Source organism: Populus euphratica, unplaced genomic scaffold (assembly GCF_000495115.2).
Source record: "Populus euphratica unplaced genomic scaffold, PopEup_1.0 scaffold3.1, whole genome shotgun sequence".
Classification (NCBI taxonomy): domain Eukaryota; kingdom Viridiplantae; phylum Streptophyta; class Magnoliopsida; order Malpighiales; family Salicaceae; genus Populus; species Populus euphratica.
In genome coordinates, this window is record NW_011499847.1 from 4,159,608 (window position 1) to 4,177,331 (window position 17,724).

General features: G+C 32.8%; 5 protein-coding genes across 5 annotated transcripts; 1 reads left to right on the forward strand and 4 right to left on the reverse strand.

Moving 5' to 3' along the window:
- Positions 1-766, reverse strand: LOC105108470 (probable carbohydrate esterase At4g34215). Its single transcript, XM_011002796.1, has 2 exons — positions 470-766; positions 1-368 (listed from the first exon to the last, which is right to left on the reverse strand). Exons 1-2 carry the CDS (start codon positions 602-604, stop codon positions 258-260), a joined length of 246 nt encoding a protein of 81 aa, XP_011001098.1. The 5' UTR covers positions 605-766; the 3' UTR covers positions 1-257.
- Positions 767-1,180: 414 nt separating this feature from the next.
- LOC105108480 (probable carbohydrate esterase At4g34215) lies at positions 1,181-2,446 on the reverse strand. The gene is made up of 2 exons (XM_011002805.1): positions 1,746-2,446; positions 1,181-1,631 (listed from the first exon to the last, which is right to left on the reverse strand). Exons 1-2 carry the CDS (start codon positions 2,286-2,288, stop codon positions 1,428-1,430), a joined length of 747 nt encoding a protein of 248 aa, XP_011001107.1. The 5' UTR covers positions 2,289-2,446; the 3' UTR covers positions 1,181-1,427.
- Positions 2,447-4,468: 2,022 nt separating this feature from the next.
- TIC21 (translocon at inner membrane of chloroplasts 21) lies at positions 4,469-7,946 on the forward strand. The gene is made up of 4 exons (XM_011002817.1): positions 4,469-4,847; positions 5,405-5,662; positions 7,061-7,264; positions 7,626-7,946. Exons 1-4 carry the CDS (start codon positions 4,542-4,544, stop codon positions 7,737-7,739), a joined length of 882 nt encoding a protein of 293 aa, XP_011001119.1. The 5' UTR covers positions 4,469-4,541; the 3' UTR covers positions 7,740-7,946.
- Positions 7,947-8,504: 558 nt separating this feature from the next.
- Positions 8,505-11,604, reverse strand: LOC105108500 (reticulon-like protein B11). Its single transcript, XM_011002828.1, has 6 exons — positions 11,448-11,604; positions 11,160-11,340; positions 10,700-10,841; positions 10,517-10,586; positions 10,254-10,423; positions 8,505-8,887 (listed from the first exon to the last, which is right to left on the reverse strand). Exons 1-5 carry the CDS (start codon positions 11,506-11,508, stop codon positions 10,254-10,256), a joined length of 624 nt encoding a protein of 207 aa, XP_011001130.1. The 5' UTR covers positions 11,509-11,604; the 3' UTR covers positions 8,505-8,887.
- A 4,191-nt stretch (positions 11,605-15,795) lies between these two features.
- Positions 15,796-16,355, reverse strand: LOC105111315 (PRKR-interacting protein 1 homolog). The gene is made up of 2 exons (XM_011006631.1): positions 16,275-16,355; positions 15,796-16,047 (listed from the first exon to the last, which is right to left on the reverse strand). The coding sequence occupies exons 1-2, from the start codon at positions 16,353-16,355 to the stop codon at positions 15,796-15,798; spliced, it is 333 nt and encodes a 110-aa protein (XP_011004933.1).
- Between the last annotated feature and the right edge of the window lie 1,369 nt (positions 16,356-17,724).

Below are 17,724 nucleotides of genomic sequence, written 5' to 3' on the forward strand. Positions count from 1 at the left end.
TTAAGCAATCAATTTTCATCTGGTTCCAATAAAAATTGCTCCATTAGAATCCGGCAATCAGCAAAAATAAAAAGGGTAAAAACAACAAAGAAATCAACAGTACAGCCCAGAATCCACTCGAGTCAAACACTGAGCAATCAATTCCCTTTATTTTAAGCAAAGCAAGCAAAGAAGATGCAGAATCCTTGAGGTAATCATCTGCCAATATGCGGCCCAGCTTAACCTGACTTTCAGCTGTTAATTGAAGATGATACTCTTTAAGATGCAGAATCCTTGGCATCAACGCATACCATATTTGGTAGATTAATCCCTGGTCGTGCTTCTCTCACCTTTTCCACGTACTTGCCATCTCCTGATATAATTGCTACCTACAATTTAATCAGAATACACAAATCATCAAAATTCTAATTACCGAAACCCCTTAACAAGACATGATGTAAAGTTAATAATGTAATAAAGCAGTATTTACCATAGTAATTGGAAGTGAAGGTAGACCCACATCCTCTCTAACATCCTCAATAAACTTCTCCATGTTCCTCTGGTAAACCTCAGCATCATGAATATGCGACGTGCCCCTCTTTCCTCGATACCATAAAGACTGCATGTACCATTTTTAGTGTTAGATGATCATGCATATGAGTTTGTTTGGTCAACTGCTTTTGTGCACAGTTTTAATTTGCTCGAGGATTGTTTACATTGAAGTTGCTCGAGCATTGTTAATAGAAGTCGTGCATGGTTGCTTGTAACAATTTTTTTAGTGGTTTAATTACTGCTACGTCTGAAAGTTTTTTGAAGAATTTTATTTTCAATCAAATCATTCATATAAAGCCTTTGATCTTCTGCTTCTTTTCCTTGACTTTCTCCTGCTTTCATAGCGTTTTTCGAGAAAGTCAATTAAAAATCTTTAATGTTATGAAATCCCAATCATCCAAGCCATCCGATACCAATTGCAATCTTCAATTGGACATGTTTGTGATGGAATATATTTTTTAAAAGTATTTTTTAATTAAAAAATATTTTTTTATTTTTAACATTAAAATATTAAATTATTAAAAAAATACAAAAAAATATTAATTTAATATTTTCTTAAAAAAAACACATTAAAAAATAGATATCTTATACTGCACCACTCCGATTGAGATTCGGAATTGCCAAGTACAGCAATGAAATTGTAAAGATATAACAATTAACTTAAATTATTCATTGTATTATTGCAATCAAACATAACAGGACTTAAAGTCGAAATAAGTCCAAGAAATATAGTTTATTTCTTACGACTGTAAAACCAGTAGACAAGTGAAGGGGAACACACTAATCCATCGGCATAACTCCAGACAATATGAACACAACACCACACAACACACTGGGAATTGATTCGCCTAGTTTCTTTAAGCAAGGAAAGCAAGCACGTGAAGAACACAAGGTTACTAAGATGCTGAAAAATGTTTGAGGTAGGCATCAGCCAACATGTTGCCCAGCTTGACCTGAGATTCGGTTGTTAGGTGAAGATGATCCTTCTTGAGATCCAACCCCTTGGCATCCACACATACCACATTTGGCAGATTGATGCTCAGCTGTGCTTCTCTTACTTTTTCCATGTTTTTATCATCCAATCCTGATGCAATTGCTACCTGCGATACAAAAATATTTTGCAACTTAATCACGACAATAAATGACTACCTAGTAAGACCCTTTCAAAGAATGATGCCAGAAATTAAGAAAATCATAAGTGCTGTAGACCGAACCTGGATGATAGGAAGGGAAGGCAAGCCGAGATCCTTTCTAACATTCTCAATCAGCTTCTCCATGTTCCCCTGGTACGCATCAGCTTCAATCTGGGTGGATGTGTCACTCTCTCCTTGGAACCATAATAAACCCTTAATCTCTCCACCGTCTTTCACACTCTCCTTCGCTCTCTTCACCATATTCTCATACAATTCCTCTCCTCGTGCCCACTCTTTAATGGCCGTGCCACCCACCGCACACGGCACCAAACCCACAACCCCGGTGATCCGCTCCCTCACAGAGTTGGCGAACGACATGCCTGGCCCCACCCCACAAGCTTTTTTTGTATCAATATCAGCGTGGATTTGTTCAATTGCCGGTTCCCATTTGAGTTTGGCTGATAAACGGAGGATGTTGGGGTGAGGTTGGCATTCTAGAGGTACCACCCTGTCCCAAAGCTTCTGGTTGTTCTGGGAGTCTTTGATGACGCCGCCGCGACCGGACATATTGCTCTGTCCAGCTAGTACGAAAATCGTTTTGGTCGATTGGGCCACTACTTCCATTTCCAGATCACCAGTGCCTTCGTTTTTCTTTATCTGCTTCAAGGATCGGAGTTGGATCTTCTGGGAAAGGAGGATAACGATATAGAGCAGTACATCATTACGTGGACACCGCAGTTACTATTGTCGTTGACTGTTGTTGATGTCTGGGGTTGCTAGCAGAATCTCAGTGGAAATAAATGCGACGCGCAGGGTAAAAGAGTGGATCTTAATGGGCTAAACAAACTGCTTAGGGTCCAGCTTCAAGTCTAGAGTTTTGTCGAGATAGTTTGGGCTTGTTTCTGTGTTTGACTATTAAGCCCAGCTGACCCCTCTTGACTAGGAAGTAATAACGAGGCTGTCCATCCCCGGGAGGACCATGGCCTAGTGTGTATACCTCATCTTAATTTCATCGTCACTCGCAATGTTCTGTTAAGAATAGGCATTGTTCATAATGGTGCTTGCGCGGCATATTTATTTTTTAACAGTCATTGTTTGTGTCTTCATGTGCTTGCGCGGCATATTTATTTTTTAACGGTCATTGTTTGTGTATTCATTCTTTCTTTCTTTCTTTTCTTGAGGTGATCCTGACTCTGTGTTCAATGATAACATGATCTTTCTTCTACTTTGAAGTGCGAGGATCGAGGGGTGGGGGGTGGGGAGAAATGTACATGCACTGCATTGAGAGGAGGAGTGTAGGTAACCAACGTACCGCTCGGCCGTTAGGCTTTTGGGTATGCAATTCATCTTAACCAGATATAGCGTGGCATCTGTATTTTATAGTTGGTTTGTTTTTGTGTTACAGAAGTTTTTTTTTTGAAAAAAAATAAATTTTATTTTTTTTTTGATTAATTTTTAATGTGTTAATATTAAAAATAATTTTTTTAAAAAAAAATCATAATCACATCATCATTCTGCCACTTAAAAAAAGAGAGATGAGAGTACTTTGAGTAGAAGGGGATTGCCTCTCTTTAATTTAGAAAGGAGTTAAATCAAAGCTCTCGAATCTTTTGCTTTTCTACGCTTCAAATGTATTATAATTCTAAATATAAGCTTTAGTCATTCATCAGTATATGTTGCTGTGTACATGTAACTCTTGAGCAAATATATATTTGTGATATAGTAAATTTATAATCAAAACTATTTACATTATTTAAATCAATAATTTTTTTATCAAGTATTTTTCATATTCTCTTTACATTAAACATAGATGAACACATTGTTCCTGTTAGTATCATTGTTTATGTCATGATTAGCATAATAATTATATTAAAATAAACATTATAAATTGATTGTTGATTCAATTCTACAAAGGAATAAAAATAAACCCAATTTGAATATCATATCTATCTCGATTAATATATTGTCTCATATGTTTATGCATTTGAAATGAATTTTTAAAATTATCCATAGCTTTTCGATTACTCTCTTTGTATCTCCTTTAGCTCTTCGTTACAATTTACAAGTTAATTTTATAATTTATTCTTGAATTTTTTCTATTATTATTTTATAAATGTCTTCTCGAGAAGATAAAACTCGTAACTCGCCCATACAAAATGCACAACAAACACAAGTAACATAAAATTATATTGAATAGGATCGCTATATTAAAAAAATTAATTTTTAATTTAACTATTGTATTTTTTTTTCTTAGAATAGACTGCTAAAAAACAAACAATCATATTCATGTTATTCTTGTATATAAACTAAATAAAAATAAATAAAAATTCATATGTTGAATAATTTCAAGTCAAAATAAAAAAAAATAAAGTTATCAATCATGATATTTTTTTTCCTAAACTAAACACGAAAACATATCATTTCTTTTCTAAAAATCCTTCTGCATCATATACTATGTATTACACTGATATTAAAATCCCTTAACATGCAATACCGGTTAAATTGATGACGCATAACATTGAAATCATAGGATGTGTTCAAAACATTTTAGGAAAAAAATAGAAAAAATAAATTAAATATTAAAAATCGCCAACTTCTTATTTATCTACTACTATAAATTATTTTTAATTATTTTTATCTACATTGATTTTTTTTATATAATTTATCTTTAAGAAAATCTTTTTTTTGCCAGCAATCCCACACTGTTTGTTACAATCATGTCGGCACATAGTCACAAGATAAGCTTCCAAACACAACGCTTAAACGACATGCTGTTTATATCCAAAAAAGTCGATTCTTATATACAAGTATCAAGCATAGTGGAACGTTCTCGAACTCGGCTACCTCCCTCTCACTTTCTTAAAAAAAAACAATAAAATGCAAACGCTACTCCTACCGGCGGTTCGCTCTGGTACGGCGTATTCCGCGGCGGTGGGACCAATCCCTCCTCTCTCACACCGCCTAAGTCACCAAGCACTCCCCTCTCCTCCGAATACTCTGTCAACCTCTCACAAATCGACACAACCTCTACCATTATTCTCTCACAGTAGCTCATTATCTAGTTATGATCCTCTCAGGAACAAAACATCAAAGCTTTTATCTACCCAAACCAACGCTTCCAATGCAACTGCTCCTGCTTTCAATTCCCAAAACGACGAGGCAGAAAGGGCAAAACTCGCTCAGGTAAAAACCCTCTCTAAATTCTTAGCTTGAAATTTTCTAATTGAAGTTATTCTTGACTTTGAAGTTCCAATTTACTATCTGGATTTGTCATATGATTACATCTGCATTGTTTGGCAACCCATTTGCGTAGTAAAAGAAAAAAGAGCTATCTTTTACATGGGCATTTTTTTCAAAAGTTATTTTAACCTCTGATTTCTCTTTGCTTAATTAGGGAAGCTTTAAATGGGTTGTTTTGGAAACCCATCTGCGTGTAGAAGAAAAGAGAGCTGATTTTTATATGGGATTTTAATTTTTAAATGTCGGTTCTGTCTTGACCTTTGTATGGTAATTTTTCTGTTTGGCTGTCAAGAAAACAAGGGAAATGAAGATAAATTGATGCAAAACGCAAGTTTCTGATCGTGAGACTCGAATTCAGAAAAGAGAGGCTGCTTTAAAATGGGTTTCTAAATGTCATTCTAGTTTGCTAATTTTTATGTTTGGTTATTAAGTAAATTTGGGAATTGTTGTCTTGTGAAATGTGAGAATAGAATGGGATTGTTATTATTGTGCATGTGTAGGTGGCAAAGAGATTAGAGAATACATCAAGGTATTTTAAGCGGCTGGGTAATCTAGGATTCTGGGGGCAGCTAATATGTGCTACAGTGGCAGCTGTGATTCTTTCGTTTTCTGTTGTTGTCACTGGGAAGATCCCATCGCCTCCTACTTTTTATGCCACTCTTGGTGGGATTGCAGCTGCATTCATTTCTGTGTTCTGGTCATTTGGGTACATTCGGCTTTCTGAGAAGCTGCGAAAAACTGCTAACGATCCTTCCAAGGTAGGTGTATATAATGTTTTATAATTTTTATAAGCTGGTGCGGACAATTTTTTTACTGTGCTATTTGTAGTCACAAACAATGTTATTCTGATCATCCTTAAAAAATGGTTGTTTCCAAGGATTTTGAGCTCAGTCATTGGAAAGGACAGTTTACTTATCCAGCCCTTGTCTTTTGGATGCTGAATGAGGTCTTATGTCAAAGTCTTTTATGGATTGAGTTAGAGAGCAATTTGGATGCTGTTTACTTTATGGAAAATTAGGTGTTAAGAGCAGGCGATTATAGATTTATAGTCCCACTAAAGAAAGAGAAGTGGAAATTAAAGTTCTCAAAAAAGCGACAATGGTAATTACCTGTCACACTCTGTTAGAGCAAAGAAAGGGAACCAGCTGTGAGACACTAAGTCTTGATACGTAGAGTTGTTGCTAAAATTTATCCTAGGATTGCCCGATCAGTTAATTGATTGATTGACATGGATAATCGTGGTCAATATAAGAATTTTATCATGCTCGTTAAACTTGGCCAAAACTACTTTGTTTTATGCTAGTTGCAGTTAGTACAATCTATGCACAATGGAATTGAATGGTCTACATGGTGATCTTATTGTTTATGTATGCCAAAGAATTAATTGGTAATATGGCCTGTTCAAGGAAAGGAGCTTTAGGGAAATGGTGAGATTGTCTTCTAATTTCATTTGCAGCAATCTAATGGGAAGTGCGCTCTTGAAGTAAGAACTTAAATGGTTTCGCAGTGCCGAGGCATGCGATTTTGTGTAAATGGGCATTCAAATTCAACAAATGTTTTCCCCAATATCTTGTCTCTAAAAGGAAAAGGATGACAGCGGAGCAATTAGAGAATTCAGATCCTTTACATGCTTTACATGTTGAATTGATGTCTGCATGTTGTTTCCTTCTTGAATGCATATGACCAGGGAGGTTTATTTTTTAAGGAGAGCATATTGTGTGGCATTTTGATGCTGCTGAATTGGCATTTTCATTTTTCTGTGCTTCCCATCCACGTGATTTTTTGTCTTTATTGATGTGACTCGTTGTATAATATAAGTAAGATTGACTCTCCATACCGTGAGATGGGATTCTTGAATGCAGGAAGATCATCACACTAGAAAATTGATAATGTTTAGATTGTTTACTTCTTCATTCGCATAACTGTTCATGCCCATTAAAAGAAACAAAAACAAGAGTAAGAAAGGCATGCTAAACGTGGCTCCTGGCTAGGAGAACCTCAAAAGGATGATGTGGTCAGGATATGGTGCCAGAATTCAACATGTTCTGTTTTTCAAAGGCCCTTGTTCACCCACCACACAACCAGATATATTTTGTATCCCTTATTCTATAATATTTGTTCTATGCTTAGTGTTCCTTAATTGTTTGTGGTTTTAGGCACCTCCTCGTGCTGACGTTGTGAAAAGCTTGAAAAACGGTATAGTACTGAACCTGTTGGGAATGGGAGCAGCCATTCTTGGCATGCAAGCCACAGTGGGATTGTTGGTTGCAAAGGCTCTAACTTCCTCTGCAAATCCTTATTACCAGCAAATGACTCCTGGTTACAGTCCAGTTCTCGCGTTGGATGTGTTTTTGGTGCAGGTACTCGTTTAGATCCAATTCCAACTTTCAGATATTAAAGTTCTACTAACTACAAGCTCATGAGTGGAGTTGCATATGGAAATCTCGGTTTATCTTATTATAGAGACCACCATGGCTTTATCTGTTTTTAACGTGCATGCCATTAAAAAAATGAATTTAATAACAATTTAAATGATAGTTCTAATATGTGCCTGTACACACTAGCAAGTAAAAATTTCATTTTCCCCGTCAAACTATTTGCGATATTCTATTAATCCAACATCCTGTTAATTTCTCAGCTAAATTAGGAACAAGCAACAAGCAGTTTGGTCCAAGTTATTTGAATTTTGTCCATGCTCACCATTCTCTGTCTCATATGCAGGCGTCAGCAAACACCATTCTTTCTCACTTCCTGGGGCTCTTATTCTCCTTGGAACTCTTGCGCTCAGTGACACTACCACCGTCAGAAAATGTTCCAGTCTTTAAGGTGGCATAAGTAGTACCGTTTCTTGTCCAGCCAGTGTCACGGGCGTGTTTTTATAGCCACAGTTGGAGATTGCGATGTTAAAAATTCATGCATAATATTTACTCCAAAATGTGTGCATTTCTGTTAGTGATATTTTTGTACCCCACCGTCAATGAAATTTAATTGATTCCAAAGCCTCGAGCACTTGATCTCAGGGTATGGATCAATGCTTTCTACGATTTGAGTATAATAATATCCACCGACCACCAGAGTCAAGAGTTACAAAGGAGGCCAACACCTGTTTATATTGTACAGTTGCTAAATAACAGTGAGAATTTGACTCTGGCTCTGCTATTCCTTGAAATTTGGACTCGCCAGGGGTGCCATAGTTCAATTTAATCAGAGTCAACCACAACAGAAATACGAAGACGAATGAAAGTTGGATGATCTGCACGACGATACTTGCTCTAGTAAAGTATTTTGAAGCTGAAAGATCAAAGCAGCTATCCTCCCGCTCTGCTCAATAAAACCCCTCAAGATGCAGATTGAATGAAACGAAAACTGTTGTCCAAGCAACAAGTTGTGTTCCAAGTCAGAAAGATCAAAACACAAAGCAATGCAGTAAAATGACAAACCAAATCTTTAATTAGTCTCTCAAATCAGCTCTTCAACTTATTGCAATAAGTTCAAGATTAAAAAAAAGGGCGATTTGCACAGCAATATCATAAAATTCATTTATGCGACAAAAACAAATACAATGTCACGACAATACATCAAGTGGCAATTAATAACACATACCAAGAAGCTTTTTAACTCTTCAAAGAAAAGTTAAAAGATAAACTTTCATTAATCAAAGCTAGTTTCCTCCGCCATCGGTGAACATCATCCAGTGGGAATGAAACTGTATAAAATAAAAACAGCGGCAAGGACTGACAAAATTGCAGATCCAGAGGGATACAATGACCTCCTTGCAGAGAAAAAATAAAAAATCTAATGTTCTTCATAGAAGGTATTAAGGTCAGTTCTGCTCCTAAAGAGCTACCATGAGTAGCTAATTTCCGTAACTAATATTGACAGCATCCCAAACAAAAAGGGGGAAAAAAAAAACCCTCAACAGCTTCATACGCTGAAATCCATCTCTAAGCCACGGTTCACTTTCTGCTGAGTAACTTGAAATCCTGTATCCAAAGAGAGTTTTATCATAATTGTTCAAAGAACAACAACCAGAGAGATAGAGAACAGAATAGACATCAGTGACCGGAACCAGTATAAATTGAGTTGCTGAAATGGTTTTAATTCTGACATTGCAAGGAATATACGGATATCCATTGATCAAATAAAAGTTACAAATGAATGACCAAGATGAAGGTTAGCATGTGCTGAAGAAAGGGTAACTTAAGACATTGATCATACTATGACAATTTATATTTCTACAGGGAGATCATAGATGATGATGCTGGCCAGAAATTAGAATGAGTGACCAAATGGGATGATGGAAAAAATGGAAAACATAATTAATGAAGTAATAATAAATCGGAAAAGGAATATATGCACTACAAGAATCTTATAAGCTTGTGAATCAACATAAGATGAAAATAAAAGCCAGGGATCTTCCAACAGTGGGCGCAAGTTTGGAGAACAATATCTGTAATCATACAAATGTTCAACGGGCTCATAAATAATATGCCTGAATGCAAGAATCTTGGAGACCCCTGTATTGGAAAATTTCACCACAGTCATGCCGATATACCTCTTCATTGCACAATTCATGGAAAATCAATTTCTTATGAAAAATGACATGCCAAGGAAGTGCCAAGGAAGTCCTAAAGAACAAGACAAAAGGAAAAGAAAGAAATACCAAGGCAGTCCATTAATTTCTTAACACGTTAAATTACAGGCTAATTTCACCATGGTGACAATTTCAAGCAAGTGTGCCAAGTACATAATTTCAAATCCACACAAAAATGAAATGCAACTCAGACAGGAGAATGAGTATGCTCCTCTCCAATGAGAGTATCCAATGTGTCAAAAATGTAAGGTTAATTTTATAAGAAAGCTAATAGATCCTCGTCGTATAAACCACATACTCCCAAGGCCCTTGTCATGAAGAGACCTAATTGCAGCTCCTTTATGATGAAGACTGCTAACCTATTAGAGGTAAATTATCAAGTTTTTGTAACAAATACTCTACATGAGCCTTCGTGTACAATATCAGCGAAAACATTATGGTCATTTATCTTTCTACACGAGACTTCATCGCGTTGCCTAATCAGTCATTTATCTTTCTATAATATCAGCGAAAACATTATGGTCACAACAATAATGACATTGACATTGCACCAATGACATTATCAAAATGTCAAACAACATAATTAACTGCCACGGCATGCTTTATCTCCATATAAAAAACACGCCCATAATTTCAGTAACATGTAAACTATTTAGATATAGATTCATAATGCTTGCCAATAAAACAACTTCATCTTTAGTTCAAAATTGATCAACTTTCTTTATATAATGAGAGAGACAGAGGTAGACACTTACCTACTGAGTCTTCTTTTCTTTGTTTGAAGGCAGTGGAATCTTCTTCAAGATGGCATCATCAATTTTCATATACTGTGCTTGAATTATTTTATTGGCTAAACATAGCTTTTCATCAATGGGGTGCTGATACTTGTCATACACCAAAGGAACTGAGAAAATGAGAAGAACCCCTGCAAATGTAGTCGAATATAATAAATTAATGATTGCCCTCATGTTATGGACTAATTAAGAAAAAAAAAACAAAAGAGCGGTAAAGAACTCACCAAGGTAGACAAGAGTGAGGAAGTTGCAGAGACTACCAATATAAGATGCTACCCACAAACCAGAAACAAGCTGCAGAACCACATGTGCATCTCACATAAATTCCAACCTCTTGCAAAAAAACTTTTTTTTAAAAAAAAAAAAAATAGCTATATCTTGCACGGAAAGATACAATAGCTTCTCACCTGAAGGAAAACTTTCAAATTCTTATCAATCACGATTTGGCGCACAATCGACAATGCATAATTGGCGTACACGTGAATCACACCAGCTGCCTTGGCAACAATCTCCTCAGGAATTTCCAGATTTGGAAGTGGAGGTAATGGCCTGAATCACAACTACTAATCAATACTCATCGTTTTCATAAAATCCAAAACCACATATGCACATCATTTTCGATTTTTTCACCCAAAACAGAAAATCCTGGTAAATACCATTAAAAAAAAATCAATGAAATATCTATCTTTGATGTATATGATCCATCGAGGAATTTAAGACAAATCAAAAACAACATTCATAACTAAAATTACGAAATCCGTTACAATTTCACATAAAAATCAAATAACAATAAAATAAATAACAAATTAGACAAACAAAATTGAGAGATGTAAAAAAAATAAGTTAGAAAAGGCATAAATTAATTACCGATTGAGAAGGGAAGCAGATTTAGCCCAAAAGAAGAGAATACAAACAAGAAGGAACAAGACGTTAGCCCCAAACGATAATAAATTGTAACCAGATTTCTCAAATAAGATCCACAGAGTTGTCGCTGACAGTAGAACACCAATACTTGCATACCATCTCTTCCATAACAGCACATCAGCCACTACACCAAAAATTAAATTACGCGTTCATATAGAATCTGTTTAGAATCAAAATGATCGACGAAGGCATGGTTTTAATGCATGTATAATGTACAAAATATACGGATACCTGTGCCGCCACCGAGAGCTTGATGGACGGAGATGCGAAGAGCAGTTACGGAGTCGCCCATTGTGATTGAAGTTTAGGAGTCGACGTGGCTAATTTGATGAGATGACAAAAATAAAGCGGAGCGAGAGAGGATACAGAAGAAATAACTGACGTGGCCAGCGCAAATCCTTCTACTTCTTAACTAACGTCCCATGAGCACGAAAGTAGACTGGGCCTGGGTCAACTTGGAATCAGCCCAGGGATTGCTCCTCCTTTTCTTTTTCAGTTTTAACTTAAAAAATGTTAGACATCGTTAGAGAAGTTAGTTTTCTCACCCGCCCGTACTAAAAAAAATGTTAGACATCGTTAGAGAAGTTTTCTCACCCGCCCGTACTGATAATTATACATTATATTATTCATAAAGTTAGAACCCCTCAGTGTTTTAATGTCTTTGATCGTGGATTATTAACGGTGCAATTCATGATGATTTTACCCTTCAAGAATAAAAAAATTAAACACAAACTCAGGGCTATAATAATATTTTCACACTTTATTGCATGATGTAATTATGCTCATGAAAAAAAAAACCAAAAAACAACACGGCTTGTAATTGATTGGCTTTATTTGATTTATATATTTTTGGTTTTTTTTTTTTTTTTGCCTAAGGTTCAGAAGCTTTTTTTATGTTTTACCTATGTTTTCTCGCAACTATTGCATCGAGCCAAAAGTGTTCTAGTTTTTTGATAAATAAAAGAAGTTGGTGGCATGTCTGATGCTTTTTGGTGGCTGTTGGTCGCCTTTCAACGATGCTTATGAAGCATTGTATCACCCTTTATATAAGAAACAGGCGCGTGTCAACTTCCATGGTATAGGAGAGCTTCGATGACAATTCTTTTCATTTTTTCTCTCTCTCTTCTTTACTTGAAAAGATACGTTGTCTTGGTAAAATTATTGAGTAGTTTTTAATCTTTTAATTATATTTTATTTTATTTATTTATTTTATTATTTAATATTTGATTTTAATTTTTTTAATCAAATTTGATCTTTATTTTTTTTATTTTAATTTATTTTAATTTTAATATTTTTTTCTAAATGGATTTTATTTTTCTATTTAATCCCTGATCATTTTATTTTATTTTTTTATTGAATTTGATCCTCATTTTTATGATTGAAAATATTTTTTATTTTGTGTTTTTTTATTGATTTTTTAACAATTTCATCATTCATTATTTAATTTCATTAATTTTTCATATCATATTCAATACTTTTTTTTTTATTGTGCTTGTAAAACCTGGCTCAAGAATTAATCCTTATCATTTCTCGGGTCACAAATTTGGTTGAATGACTCGTGTTACTAAAGTCAATTTTTTTATCGTGGAATAAGTAAAAAATATATTATTTTGATATAAAAAATAATGACAAAAAAATAATTAATAGATTTTGACATGATTTTTCTCTATCTAATCTAATCGCTTGATTTTTTATTTGGCTAAGAAGTAAAACTAATATTATTTTGATAAAAAAAATAGTGGACAAAAAAAATTAACTATAATCCCTTTTCTTTTGATTGAATTTTCTTTGTTTTAATTTCTTTTTAACTTCGTTCCTTTTCATTTTATTATTTATACACATGAGGTATGATATTCATCCTCTTGATTATTGTTTTTTTAGTTTTTTTTTCTTAATATTTTTTTTCTTAATATTTTTTTTTCAGAATTTAATGCTCATTTTTTAATTGTTTTTTTTATCTTTTTTTTAATTTGTTTTTTCTTTCAATTTTGTTCCTCGTCATTTTATTTCACTTGTTTTTTTTTATCTGATATTGGTTCTTATTCTTTTTATCCCTTTGTTTTTATTAAGTCCCTCATTTCAATAGTTTTTATATTAGATATAGTACTTATTATTTTGATTACTATTTATTTCTTTTTAATTTTTTAAAGGTTAAGAATTTTGTTCAAGATTTTTTTTTTATTTTCTAAATGATCATTTTATGTCTCACGATTATAATTGTTGGTTTTGAAAATTAGCTTGATTTAACTCTTTTTTTTTAAGCTAATCATTTAATATTATACTATTGGGCCTTACGATTTCTATTATTTTCTTCTTTCTTTTCTCTAGCTTGGATTGTGGATTAGTCAATTTAACCCGGGTTTTTCAAAGTTATACCATTTGTATATTTTTTTTATATAAAAAAAAAACTAACCAGCCATGTTCACAAGAAATTAGCTACAAATGATAATTATTTTTTAAAGAAAATAACTCCATAAATTAAGCATCTCATGTTTACTCTCGAACAATTAATTTAATTTGACTTAAAAGTAAATTTTATTTTAAAAAAGCTAGATTCAATAAAGGTAAAAAAAAAAAGTGAATTAACCTTTATTACTTTCGAAATCACAAGAAATTATAATAGAAAATGAATAAAAAGATGTTGATGGACGAATCTTTTAAATAAATAAATAAATGAAACAAGCCTGAGTCAATCTTTTAATATGCAATCCGCTGTATTGCAGATCTAAGATCTAAGATAAACTAAGAAGTTCTATACCTGTCTAGTAAATCCCTGAAGATAAAATTAATAAATTTAATTTAATTAAAAAATAAAATTTATTTTAAAAAGCTAGAGTTAATGAAGATAGAAAAACAATTGAGGCAACCCTTGTTATTTAAAAAATAAAAATAAATCCCTTAAAAAATAAAAATAAATCCCATAAAAAATCAAATAAAAATAATATTAAAAAATAAAATTATAAATAAAAAACTAAAAAAAAAAAGAAAAAATCCAAGTAAGCTCAAGTGAAACTTGTAAACTCGGGTTAAACTTTTGAACTTATCATTCGTTAAATTTTAATCTTTTGCAAAGTGAATAAAAAATAAAAAATAAATAAAGATAAAATCTTAACAATAATAAATCTGATTTGATTTTTTTAAAGCTGACATGAAAATTAAGTGGAAAAGATGAAAAAAAAAGAAGCAAAAAGTCACATACGCCAAATTAACATTAATTATGTTACACACGCCACTTGTATATAAAAAAGACGCTGACATGCGTTAATAGCTACCCTGAAAGCAATGTTTTGGCCCCAAGACGAGACCTCATGCGTCGTACAAACCTGACAGACACTATTCACACATTTCTAGTTTTTTTTTTTTCTTTTATTTATTTATATAAATATCTTGCTTCTCCCATAACATTAATAATTACCAAATAACCAAATATAAAAGATAAAAGAACCCGTGAATTAAAAGAAAAACTTTTTTCAACTTCAAAGACAATAAAATAAAGTAATTTAACTATTTTAAAATTAAGTCAATGATTAAAAATCTTTATAATCAAAGTTTAATGTTTTTTTTAAAGTAATTAAAAATAATTACATTGTGAAATAAAAATACTAAAAAACTATTTAACACCGCTCATATTTATAATAAATAATGAATCTCATGGAAAAGGTCACTCTACTCCTGAGACAAAGTTAAATGATTTTTCAGTAAAATAATAAATTCACTTTGGAAATCTAAATTCAAAATATTGAAATGTGAGTGCGTGCTGTAAAAACTTGAGGTCCTATTCGGTGAAGAGTACTTGTGTAAGGCTTCGGAAAGTAATTCTTGCTTGGTTCGTGGGTAGATATATATTGACTCAGGGTAGATAATATACCGCAACGGCAGGAGTTCTAGTTCGTCCATAAGGTGTTATTAGGTGAGGTCGATTGTATTTGGATGTGCAAATTAATTATTAAAACTTATTTAAAATTGTGATTGTAATTATTTTTAAAAATATTTTTTATTTTAAAATATATTAAAATAATATTTTTTTAGTTTTTAAAACTAATGTATCAAAATAATTTAAAAACATCAATTTTTTTAATTTTAAATAAAAAATAATTTTTTAAAAAATACTTTTAAAATATAAAAACAAACAATTATATAAAAAAAATCAGGCCAGAATACCTGCCCGTATCAGTTAAATACTTCGGTTTTGAGTTTCGGATTCCATGGCTGATGACAAATTAAAAATTAATTGCACTCTGAGTTTAGCCAGGCGCATTAGAGCCAGTGCCCCAAGGTGCTTGCTGATTTATGGCATTTTGATGAAAGAACACAATCCACATGACAAGGCCATTTGGGTGGTCCTTCAAATGCATTCAATCAAAATTAACTCTTCCCTAATCTAATTTCATCTCTCTTTGGAGAGGCACTCCACTAGTTACATGCAAGGGAATCTGACTCGAATAAATTAGGAAGTCAGAGCACAACTTCAAAGCTAGTTGAGGTCATTTCCCTAGCTCTCTAAAGATTCTGGCAGGAACCCAGCTTGAATCTAACTTCGGACAAAAAAAATTGGGTAAAAAGCTTGTTATTTTTCTGTTTAATTGCCATCATCAGAGTTCGCTTCATCATCTGAAGATTCTTCTTTCCGGTGCTCTTCTCCACCACCTTTTGGTTCCATCTTCTTCTCCCTTTTCCTTTGCCTTTCCAAACGCTTTTTCGCGGTGCGTTCCTCTGCAGCTTTCATTCTTTCCTCTCTTCTCGTAGCAAACTCAGCTATTTCCTTTCGTCCCTGGTAGCCTGCATCCATCCTTGCAAGCCTGTCCTGCTCTTTCCGTCTCATTTGCCGATACTGTTGCGACCAACAAAAATTTAGAAGAACAAAATATTGAGTCGCGAATATGCAAACGTATATCCTCACACAGGCATACCACGCACACACATGTTTTGCTGCTTCACGAAATGACATATTTAAATGTTAAACATAGAGCACATGGAAGATACAAAACAACATGGAATTTTTGATAAGTTTAACCGACATGATTCTTCTTTCAGTGGTACCAAATACAACTTCCATACCATGCATGCAACAACTGATCCTCTATCAAACTCAGTATCCTTCCGAGAAGAAACAATCACATCTAGTAACAGTAACTTCATTAAATAAAAAAAACTGATATATTTAGAATTTATAAAATTAGTCTAGATGCATCCTAAATATTCACATTAAATAAAAAAAATATATTCATTATAATTTTTTAATATAACAAGTCAAGATATAAAATATAGGGTAAAAAAAAAACAAGTATTAATATTGTTTAAAAAATGTGAGTTAATATCAAGATGTAATTTCATAAAACTTGATTATTTTTTATATTTTAATCATTTTTTATTAAACTAGTTTTAAATTTACTCCCATACTTTTTCTGGATGAAAAAGTTCATACTTTTTTTTTTGTTTTTTTTTCTACTGCTATTAATATTAAAAAAAGAAATTTTTTTGTACTTAAAAAACTCATCTAAACAAAAAAATTCATAAAATTTTTACTCATGCGTATATTTTATATTTTATATTACCATATATAATTAAATATTAAAAATAATAAAATTATATTATAATTCAGTGAGCTATTAAATTGAGTGTGTGTGTGGGGAGGGGGGGTGGAGATAAATGGTTTTATTCTTATCTAGTATTTTTATTTATTTTCTTAGAATTAATTTTAGCATTTTATAAAAATTATCAATGGATATGCTAAATGTACTTTAAATAAGCGATGATTACAGGCCAACTGGAGTTTTGTAGAACGTGAAAATTGAAACTAAAAAGGCCCACAAGGCATTGCAGAGAGCAGAAGACCATTAAAATGCCATGGTGAACTATATGGTGGATTCTGGATGGCAATGGGTCGGACAGGGTTCGAGCTTGTCTCCCCAGCTAGACAGTTTATGTTCTGAACTAGGCTGGGTTGGAATGGATATTGCACAATTTGAAGGGCCAGGTGTCATCTCTGTATATACTTAGGTGCTGTTACGCGTGTATACTCCGGAGTTTGGTGATGTCTTTATGGTGTTAAAAAACAATAAAGCATGAACATGTTACTGTATCATATTTATCTCGTTATTAATTTTTTAATTTATAATGATCCTCCACTATATTTTTCTTGGTTTATCACTATTTTACACGCTAGTGCCACGTTGCAAATAGGAATATATACATATAAAAGTTATATAACCTATTTGATATTATTATTAAATATCTTCTAATAGATTAATCTTGTAATTTTTTTATCCAACTCATTAGTTAGCCTAAAATTAAAACTAAATTATATGGAAGCTAGCTAGACATTATCCATTTGAATTAATTAGTTTAAATATAACTTGATTGATCAATAAAAAAATAAACAAGAAAAAAATAAAAAAAAAATAAAATTAACATGAAAAAAACCTTAAGACTTCTCACTTGTTTCAAATTTAAAATTAAATTATACGAAGTATTTCAATGTGATTCAATTAATTTGATCATTTTAAAA